The 11208-nt window shown below is 43.7% G+C and overlaps 1 protein-coding gene across 6 annotated transcripts in view; it reads right to left on the reverse strand.

The window, feature by feature from the left end:
- The window catches only part of HIPK3 (homeodomain interacting protein kinase 3), a 108738-nt gene that overhangs the window by 10401 nt on the left and 87129 nt on the right, over positions 1-11208 (reverse strand). For 3 of the 6 annotated variants that reach the window (XM_014593083.2, XM_006162109.3, XM_006162110.3), the window contains exons 7-14: positions 9317-9476; positions 8879-9002; positions 4441-4536; positions 1972-2093; positions 1525-1649; positions 1272-1433; positions 1054-1116; positions 463-759 (exon numbers count right to left, since the gene is read on the reverse strand). In XM_014593083.2, the coding sequence (XP_014448569.1) occupies positions 463-759; positions 1054-1116; positions 1272-1433; positions 1525-1649; positions 1972-2093; positions 4441-4536; positions 8879-9002; positions 9317-9476 (1149 nt within the window). The remainder of the gene's footprint in view (positions 1-462; positions 760-1053; positions 1117-1271; positions 1434-1524; positions 1650-1971; positions 2094-4440; positions 4537-8878; positions 9003-9316; positions 9477-11208) is intronic. The other 3 variants (XM_006162112.3, XM_006162111.3, XM_006162113.3) reach the window with 3 other exon arrangements.

Consider the following 11208-nt stretch of genomic DNA (forward strand, 5'->3'; position numbering starts at 1 on the left):
GTGACTTAAAACTCACGCTGGGCACATGTGCGTGCGTGCCCAAGATCCTGAGAGGAGAATGGAGGAGAAGGGATTGTGGTGTGATCATCCCCTCTGGGGGGTGATTTCTTGCTTTCTGTCTCTCTGTCACTGTCTGTCTGGCGAGCGCACGTGCCCTATAGAAAAAACCTCTCAAAAAAAAAAAAAAAGAGGGAAGGGAAACCTGGGTCAAACCCGAGTTGATTCTCTCCGAGTGGCCACATTTTAGGGACTTTAATTAAGAGCATGAAAGTTACAGGTGACTGACACGGATAATTCAAAGCTTACAAAAACGAGTAAAATGCTGTAGTGATCGTGCTCAGTCCTGCTGAGGAAGTTCCCTCCATCGGATATTGAAAGACAAACATCAAGCCCAGAAAGCTGCTCTGGAGCACACCAGACAGTGCCATCACTACTCTTAAAGGAGACAGGTCTGTCACTTACTCTCCGAGTGAGCGTCTCTGTGTGGTCTCGTCCTCGTCAGTGTCACTGCTAATACTGATCACACTCACTGCAGGACTCGGGGAGTCGGCGATGACAATGGCTTGCCGCTGTCGGTCTGAAACCGATGACCCAGAGTGCTGGCGGGCTGAGGCTCTGCAGCAAGTCTCCGCCTCTCCTCCGGAGTCATGGCTGTCCCGTGTTTCTAGGCAGCTCACTTCATCAGCATCTTTCCCATTTATTGTCTTGGGAGAAACAAATGCTGAATGTGGGATATTGGTATTCTGCAATGAACTACTCCTGTAAGCAAAAGAGCAATTTGTAATTTCTATAATTAAAACATATACATGACATTTTTCTAAGAAATCTTGTTAAATTAAGCAATGCAAACTTTCACTTGTCTAAGTTAACATATATAACACAGTATGGATCATGAGTTTTTGTGAAACAAAGTATTATTTCTACAAATATCTGTGTAGATTGCATTTGCATACATTTAAATGATTATTTTTTGGTAAATGTGTTATCTGAATGTCTACAATCGCTACATTAGAGGTAGGTAATAAATCAAAAGGGCAATAAAGACAATCTTACCAACTGAAAGCATTTATTTCCTCTCTTCCTGGCTCCCATTCCATTAGTTTTACCAAAATACCTCTGAGAAATTGAGAAGGGAGCTGGCTTAGTGTTTGCAACAAAGCTATTAAAGAGGTCATTTGAATACAACAGAGTGACCCTTTAGTGTACATGCAAAATTCATGTTAAAAAATAATTTCCAAAATGCACAGGAAAATTAAAGTACCGATACCAACCTGTTCGGGCATACTTTGTTTTTCTTGGTGGTGGCAGGCTGAGGCCAGACAACATGTGCAATGCCCACGCTGACTGGCTGAGGGGCTGATAAAGTTATCTGATTGGTTAGAAGAGGCTGCGGTATTACTGAGTTGTAATGATTGCTGTGTGAAATCATTTTCCTAGGGAGAGAGTTCAAAAAATTAAATCCCTTCTTTGTCAAGATCTACTCTGCAAACTGTTCACAAACGAGTACTGCTGTTTGTAACTCACCCCCAGTCTCCAAGCCTCTGTGAGCCCACCACACCCTCAGAAGTGAGTGTGGTTGCAGCAGGAGCCACGGCCGTCACCTGTTGCCAGGCAGGTACCAGCATCTGCTGTGTCCTACCAGACCATGTCTGCCAAAACAAAACAGAGCTACTAAGGCACAAGTGAGTCGTCTCTACGACACCTTAAACTCAAAAGCATGGGGTTGTTGGAAAGGCAAGACGCATTTTTGCACAGAAAAACATGGCAAAATACCATGACTTTTCTGACAACCCAATATAGTAAATAATAACAATCATAAACGTAAAAGTCAATAAGCTACAAAAAGGATGAAATCCCCACCCAAGTCAATTTCGTTATTTCCCAGCAGCACAGGCTAACATATTACAAAGGGATTTGCCCCCTGCTATATAAAAGGACGGCACGTATGCAACATGCTGAGTTGTTACCAACCTGAGAGAGAACGCCGGGTCGGAGCTGCAGTGGCTGCACAGCGGCAGCCTGAGTGACAAGGGGACCTGTATTATCCAGCCTTACTGAGTAACTGGTAGGCTTACTGTGCACTGCAGGGATACCTGTAAAATAGGATAGTCATCAAATAAAAGAAAAAAGTCTTCTATTGATCTGACTCATAAAATTACTTCAAATGTAACGAATTGCTTAAATTCTGATTGGGATTCTATTCTATTCATCCCTACATAACACTTCCCTGCCTGGCCCAGTCATTGCACAGGCAGTACTGTACTGATCCGGAGGGCTGAACGCCACTGGCTGGTCAGAGACAACTGGAAACGTGGGTGCACTTGTGCCGAAGACCCCAACGGCTGGAGGGCTGGGGAGGGAGGGCACGGTTGCCGAAGAGGCCTTGATGAGGACGCCTGTTTCTCTCTCTCTCAAAACAAAAATAGAAAGTCGGAGGCAGCACGGCAGCAGGCTCCACACTCTGCAAGGTGGGCCCCACGGGAAGGTGCGGCTTGTGCCCCAGAACTGCCCCGAGTGTGCTGAGCACAAGGCCATGCCTGCTCGTGACCGGGTGGCTGCTGCTAGGTGGGGCATGTGGCGTCTGAACCCTGTCAGGGCTGTACTTCAGTCTCTGTCTCTCTCTCTTGTATTCAACAGAGTGATCCTTTAGTGTACATGCAAAATTCATGTTCAAGATTAATTTTCAATTAATTGTCCTGCTCACTCATAGAATAAATAAACTTTATAAAATTAAGAAAAATGAATAAACTTAAAAGGTATTTTTCAAAGCACTACCGAAGTGGTCTATTAGGAAAGTGAGGTATTTCCTAACTACCCTGTAGTACATTGCTGTAAAAATTGTCATAAACTACACTCTTTTAAAACGTATACTACCTAACTAAGCCATTTACTCCTCTTGAAACTTCACATTTCCCTTTAAAGTCTGCAGTTATGGCTTTGTTTTCTTTTTAAATAGTTCTGCTCCTGTGTGACAGACGGCAAGGTGAACCTGGCTCAACCTTCTAATGACTGGAGATGCTGGCACTCTTTTTCACACCTGCATTTAGTTATGCTTAGTATTTTCTGCTTTAAAATTATGATAGAATTTTACACTCTTGTCACCAAAATGGACATGAAAGTTTACATATAGACAAAAACTCAAAGATTTTCACATTTCTCAATGGTACTCCTATTTCAACATCTAAAGGAAAAAGCACATCAAACCCTAAAGAACCTGCCCTGCTCTCTGGTGACCCGACTACACGCTGCCTGCTGTGGCTTACTCTGCTTAGTGTCTCCAGGGCTGCGCTGCCAGTATCGGACATGCTGCCAGCGAGCCGACCCACTGTGGAGCAGCGCTGCAGCGCTCGGACACACTGCCAGCGAGCTGACCCACTCGGGTCAGGGCTGCAGTGCCCACACTGCTCATGTGCGCGTTTCTGTTTTTGACATTGCGAAACATCTCTCAGGTAGTAAGCCATGTGGTAGTAAATTCCGACTCTGCAAAGTATTACAGTATCACCCACGCATCCACTCTAACAAGTGTTTAGGGACCCCTTCAAGATCAGAGAGCACACTGACTGGAGTAAACCCTCCAGCTCAGGATTCTACTCTATTAGAGCTGTTACTTTCGATATGGACTGACAGATTATTTACATATAATAGTTTTGTGGGTTTATTTAAAAGAGAGTTTTGCTATAAGGTGCAATGCACTTGCCAGATACGGAGAGAGACAAAAAGTGAGAAATCACACCCCAGCGGGGTATGGCCACACTGCAATCTCTTATCCTCCATTCTCCTCTTGGGATTTTGGGCACGCATGCACACATGCTCGGTGTGACTTAAGCCACCAGGTCCAGGACTTGAGCCGGAGTCGACTACGTGGGAGTCCAGCAATATAACCATTATACCATCTGCTGGTCCCAAAATATAATAGAATTAATTTCTTAATAAAAGTAATGCTGAATGTTTCTATTCAGTTGTAAAAGAAAAATATAATTGTTTTCTATTACTACTAAAAAAGAACCTTAAAAATTATTTAAAAATTTTTGCCAGATGGCATGTGTGCTCAGAGAGGAACAGAGAGAGGAAGAGGAAGGGAGAGGGAGAGTAAGGAAGCACACCCCCATGGAGGACAGTCACACGACGACCTCTTCTCCATTTCTCCCTCCTTTCAGGATCTGGGCACACATGCACACACTCTCAGCATGTTTTTTGAGCTGCAGCGTCTGGGACTTGAACCACACAGTTGGCTATGTGGGATGCAGCTGCCATAGCCATCATGGTACCTGCTGGCCCTACCTTACCATGGTTATGTCACAGCCGTTAACGTGCTGTTCACCCCCAGGCGTGTTTCTTACTGTCAGCACACCCTACACTCTGTGCTCCCCTAAATAGCTAAGTACAGGTTAAACTTAACAAAAATCTACAGATTTTTTTTTTAAAAACTGATCTTCTTACCCCTTCCAAAAAGCATGTCTTGATCAGCAAATTCTCCAAGAAATGGAATATAAGCACACCCAGGTAGTGTAGGTTTATTGCAGCAATAGACAATCTCTTCAAGACAAAAAGCAGAATTCACTTTGACAAGAATGAAAAGAGAGAGCGAATTCTCAAATCTGAATAAAAATCACATTGCTCTTAAATTTTCTCCATATGTAATGCCAAAATATGGAAAGACATCTTCTATATCTTCTATCTTCATGGTATCTAATTTTTCATCCAATTTGGCAGTGGGTTAAAAATCCCAATTTTTTATACAGTTACAAGGTTAGCTAATACTTTATCTTTGGCTAGATTTGCTTGAATGCTCAGAGATCTGGGCACCAAAAACTTATTAAGATTATTTTAGTTCAATAGAGGAGAATTTTGCTGAAATGTATATAACTCTAAAATAGCAATTTACATCCATGTGGGATAAATAAGTAACATTTAAAGTTGCTAGGTAATTTTAATTGCTTGCTTAATATATACAACTTACATTCAGATTTGTTAAAATAAATGCTTGGCTAAGTCTTCTGTACTAAAAAACTTTTTTTTAAATAAGTACAGTCTTACATTTCTATACATCCATACCTAAAAATTCTAATATCTAAAACATATAAACTACAAGGACCAAACACTAAAGTTTTAAGTGAAGGGGAAAGATGTAAATTTAATGTAAAATACAAACGATAATGGCTGATTACTGCCCAAGAGCTGCCCAAGGCTGAGGCTTCCTCCACGTAGACAAGGACTGACTAGAGGGGATGCTTTCACTCCTCAGACCAGCGCTAACTGGGCTGAGAATGATGAAACAACGTCTGCAGAGCCTGCTCGGCCTCCCCCTCACCGCACCTGCTACATGAACCAGCCAGTATCTGTGTCTCACTGCTGAGTCTAATTCAAAGGCAGAGCTGACACTGAACAGCTTAGTGACGCCAACAGGCAGAGCTGACACTGAACAGCTTAGTGACGCCATTTAATTCCTTTCTTTCAATTATCCTTACTACAAACCACTCCTACAGATGCTACCATTTTTACAAAAGGGTTACTGTTTATCAATTACAAGCCACAGAGAAAGATAGAGATGTGTAGAACCTCACTGAAACATCTTAAGAACCATGCTCAGCCCTGTGAAGAACTGTGTCTCCTGAGTTTCTGAAATCTGTGCTATAAACAGAAGGGAGGCTCAGGGGAAAAGGCTACTCTCAATCTTCATGGAACTTAACCCTATGTGACCTCTGTTACATTAAACTGTTTTGGCCTAAAATGGCCACTGTACTCCCACCCTTTGATTCCGATGACTACAAGTTAGGCTGGGTTTTTTTGAGCTGGTTGCTAAGTTATAGCCAATCACAGCAGCTAGGCTTCAGTCAATCACAGGCACCCGCCTTTTAAACTGTGTTCATGCAAACCTCGGGATATAACCAGTGGTTTCTCCACCCCACTCCCTCACTAACGTGTTTTGTATGACACTTTCCTACCGCTGACTTAAATGTCGAGTTGACCACCAGGGTAGCCAGAGTTGTCCAGAAGTCCAGGGACAACAGACTGATTTAAGTCATGTTAAGATTTGCTCTATTAAAATTCTACTCTATTAAATTGACTGGTTTATTTTTCTTTCAAGAACTCAAACTGATTTAGGTACATGAGGGAGAATAAGAACCAAAAAATCTATTTGTTCCTGAAGAGTATAAACTTACCTAAGTGAAAAACACATTTGTCAAAACCCCACTTAAGTGATAACTGATTTAAAAGTAAACAGTAGTTGGGACCAGCAGTTAGCGTAATGGCTATGTCACTGAACTCTCATGTAGTCGACTGCGGTTTGAGTCCCAAACCCAGTGGCTTAAACTCACACCGGGCACATGTGCATGTGTGCCCAAGATCCCGAGAGGAGAATGGAGAAGGGATTGCGGCATGGCCATCCCCCCTGGGGGGTGATTTCTTGCTTTCTATCTCTCTGTCTCTCTCTTTCTGGCGAGCACACACACCCTATAGCAAAAACCCCTTAAAAAAAAAAAGTAAACATGCAGGTCTTGTACATGCAGGTGTTTTGAAGGAAAATGTCAAAATCTATCGAGTCGTCAGGAAAGTCATGACATATTTTCTGTGTGTTTCCATGAAAAAAGCATCAAGACTTTTCCAATAATCCAATATGTAGATGTGTGAATTGATGTGCAGGTAGGTAGGTAACACAACACGGCAACACTAGCTGAAGCTAGGGTGGAAGAAACAGCTGGGGAAAGTGAAGAGACAAGCGAACGGCATCCTCTGGGAGCGCTAATCCTTGGACGAGGCAGGCATGTGAGTCCCAGGGACCAGCCATGGGCAACGCCCACAGGCACTCCGACCACCACCACAGGCCCACAGCTTCACCCTGAGTCAACTACCTGTCAGGTTTTAGACTTCGTTACAAACCTTTCTCGAAATGAACCTTACACAAAAACCCAACGTATGAAAGATGAAAGTAAAGCTACAAGGCAGAACAGCAGCGGCTAAAGATCTGACCTGCTTTCACATGTCTTACAACCAAAAAATGAACAATATATTCTGGTGCTTGGTCAGGCATTGTGAAAATATTAAAATAAATTGTTTCAGAATTAGTGCAAATCCTTAAATCAAATAAAAAATGTAAATAATCTTTAGACTCCAGAAACACCACAGTTAAAAATGGCCACTATGCACTGATGTGGGCTAGAAGGCTGGGACAGGCCAACGGACTTGTCTAACCCACCCAGCGAGTAGGAGACCAGGAGGTGACCGTGAGTCCTGAGTCCTCCCTACAGGACCTCCCTACTGAGCTTCCTTCACCTGCAGTCAGCCTCATGCTTTAATACGTAGTGGATGTAAAATCCACAGGGACCAAGATCCTAGCAAAGATTTCATTCTGGTTATCCCAGTCACAAGGTCTGCTGCCAGGGCCCTCTAAAACAACCCAAAGAAATTTCTCAGTTTGAGAATGTATAGCCTTACAAAGATATTCTGACCTCTACACCACCAGTTAATTTGCTATTTTTACCTAAAGAAGAGACAAGCTAAAAACCAACCTTTATTTCTTTTTTTCTTTTTTTGAAAGATTTTTGCTATAGGGTGTGTGCACTCACCAGAAAGACAGAGACAGACAGACAGACAGAAAGCAAGAAATCACCCCCCAGGGGGATGGTCATGCCGCAATCCCTTCTCCTCCATTCTCTTCTCGGGATCCTGGGCACACAGGCACATGCGCCCACTAAGTTTAAGCCACCGGGTCCAGGACTCGAACTGCACAGTCAGCTACATGGGAGTCCAGCGGCATAGCCATTACACTAACTGCTGGTCCCCTGTATTTCATTTTTTACCTAGCTATGGGTCAGGAATAAGACTGCAACATTTTGGGATACAACTGCTTTGACCAAAACTTTAAAGAACTGAGCTCGCAGTCACTTTAATTTTTGGTAATGACAGGCAGATCTGGTGAGGAACCGAACACCTGCAGCAGTGACCGGAGCGTGGGCCACTACAGCTTTCCAAGCCCGTCTCTATTAAGGCACCCTGCCACGGGGACGCTGCAGGGGACACTGCTGCCACCTGACCACTTTGCTTCCAACCACAACGGTGCTGCCGTCAGACGGCGAGCGTCACTAGTCTACGAGCTACGGAACAGCTCAAATTACACCTAACCGTGGCACTAAACACAACAAAAACTAGGCAACACATTGAATGAACAGAAGTCTCTGTTTGTTTAAAAACAGGGTGTGTGCACTCACCAGAAAGACAGAGACAGACAGACAGACAGAAAGCAAGAAATCACCCCCCAGGGGGATGGTCATGCCGCAATCCCTTCTCCTCCATTCTCTTCTCGGGATCCTGGGCACACAGGCACATGCGCCCACTAAGTTTAAGCCACCGGGTCCAGGACTCGAACTGCACAGTCAGCTACATGGGAGTCCAGCGGCATAGCCATTACACTAACTGCTGGTCCCCTGTATTTCATTTTTTACCTAGCTATGGGTCAGGAATAAGACTGCAACATTTTGGGATACAACTGCTTTGACCAAAACTTTAAAGAACTGAGCTCGCAGTCACTTTAATTTTTGGTAATGACAGGCAGATCTGGTGAGGAACCGAACACCTGCAGCAGTGACCGGAGCGTGGGCCACTACAGCTTTCCAAGCCCGTCTCTATTAAGGCACCCTGCCACGGGGACGCTGCAGGGGACACTGCTGCCACCTGACCACTTTGCTTCCAACCACAACGGTGCTGCCGTCAGACGGCGAGCGTCACTAGTCTACGAGCTACGGAACAGCTCAAATTACACCTAACCGTGGCACTAAACACAACAAAAACTAGGCAACACATTGAATGAACAGAAGTCTCTGTTTGTTTAAAAACAGTGCACATCTACATTAGAAACAGAACTTAAATGCAAACATACCGTGAATAGCTGGGGGACAGATGATCAGCGTCTGCTGGAAAGCGTCACCACAGCCAAACTGTGCAGCTCCTGCCTGCAGAGGGATCCCGTGGTGCACGACCGCCCGGGCGGACGTGGCCAATGCCTGGAACGAGCGTGCACATGTTATGTGACGCAGTCATGCACAGACACGCACACCCCGAACACAGACAGCAAATCCATTTCTCAACACTGGAAAATGGACCCAGCAAATGAACAAAAACAAGCTGGCCACAGTAAAATTTGAAAGCCGACTCTACTGGTCCCTACTTTTAGTAGAGTTGTGGCATAAAAGAGCAGGTGAAAGATACTGAGAGAACGAAAGAGGAAAGGAAAAATATGAGTTTGAGGAACAGCCAGTGTGACCTCATAGCACTGTCCTACAAACAGGATAAGTTACCAACTGCTATACATTCTTACCTGACTTCGCAATGTCCCAATTTTGGTAAAATTTGCCGTCAGAGTAGCAGTACCGCTTGAAGCAACTGGTCTTAACAGCGAAGTTTTATTGTGATTATTTGTGTCACATGAATTTGGGTGGGGCTTACAAATATCCATAATATGAAAACAGGACTTTACACTGAAAAAGTAAAGATATATCATAAATTTTTCAAATGCCTGAAGTAGTTTAAAATTAATGCACATGAACAAAAAATATTGTTTCCAAAAGAAAAACATTGGCAGTTAACATGCACTCAATACTGTTTTTAATATCAAATCCAAAATGAAAAGCCAGAACTTCATTGGAAGGAAGGGTGCAGGGCTCAGAGCTCTGTGAAGATGATGCATGGACAGACTCTTGGGGGTCCCCCAAGGACACGGGCATACATGTGCCCGTGGGCCAGGCTGGTGAGGCTGGGGGTGGATCACAGCTTAGCCCTGACGGGGGCCCAGTGCTATAACGCGGTAGCAACGCAAGGTTTGCGGTGGGTTTGGATCCCGCCTCCACTTGAAAACACAGCTGGAGGACCTAGCAAGTGATGTGGTTGTTGGGAGCACCAGACGGCCTGCCATGTGGCCAACTGTGGTTCGAGTCCTGGACCTGGTGGCTCATTTTTTCACTATCCTCTCTCTCTCCGTGGTCAAATCAAAAAATAATAATAATAAAGTTAAATAAAATAATCCTTTTTTTTTTTTTTTTTAAAGAAAACATGCTTGGAATGAGCGTGGGTGCTCTGTACTCTGTCTGAGGGCTGGGAGAGGGGGCCACAGAGTGATGAGACCCTCTAGAGGGTGCTTTTCCTTTGTTTCACACGATCTATCACAGTTCAAGTCTCAGATTAGCAGCTTTCTCTCTGTCTCTCTCTCCCTCTGGTGAGTGCACATGCCCTATAGCCAATTTTAAAAAGAATAATAATAGACAAAATTAAGTAAAATAACTCAAAACATTATGGGAAGCTGTTTTAAGTCACTTATTCTCTTCATTTCATTAAAAAAAAGAGGTCTGGGCTCAAAGAATTTGCAAAATTTGCCTAAGATAACTCTGGTAAAGTCTTTTCCAATTTCAGCATAGACAAGGGGACTTGAAAAAGTTCCTAGAAGGGCCAGGTGGTGTGCTGGTTAAGGTGCTGGATTCCCACACGGCTGACCAGTGTTTGAGTCCTGGATCTGGAAACTTGCTTTCTCACTTTCTCTCTCTCTCTGCATGTCTCTCTGTATGTCTCTCTGGTGTGTGTACATGTTCTATAGCAAACTAAATAGTAATAATAATACATAAAATCAGAATACAATAAAAAGCTTCTTTAAAGAATTCTTTCATTTAACTTTATTTATTTGTTTTTCATCTGACCAGAGAGGGACAGAATGAGAGAGAGAGAAGGAAACTGAGAAAGCAAGCCACCAGATCCAGGTCTTAAACCGTGGTCAGTCATGTGGGAGAGTACAGCACCCTTAACAACCATGCCACCTGCCTACCCATACAATAAGTACTTTTTAAAAAAGACAAAGTTCTGGGGCCAGCAGGTGGTGTGGCAGTTAAGGCGCTGGACACTCCCCTCCCATATGGCCGACCATGGTTCGAGTCCTGGACCTGGGAGCTTGCTTTCTCGCTTTCCCTCTCTCTTTCTCTGTGTCTATCTCTGGTCAAATTAAAATAAATTAATGAATAAATAAATTTAAATGATTCTTTTTAAAAAAATGTTCCTAGAAAAATAAAATTAAAGTTCAAGTTTATTTTGATGCAAAAAGTTTTCTGAAATCCGTGCACATTCTCTTTACAATACACATGTCCCATGAACTTTATGAAGACCCCCACCTGTTCTTCTCTTCTAACCTGTGAAAAATCTCCTTTCCAGGCAAGCCAGTGGCAAGGA

The sequence above is a fragment of the Tupaia chinensis genome, unplaced genomic scaffold (genome assembly GCF_000334495.1).
Source record: "Tupaia chinensis unplaced genomic scaffold, TupChi_1.0 Scaffold139733_1, whole genome shotgun sequence".
In the NCBI taxonomy this organism is placed as follows: Eukaryota; Metazoa; Chordata; class Mammalia; order Scandentia; family Tupaiidae; genus Tupaia; species Tupaia belangeri.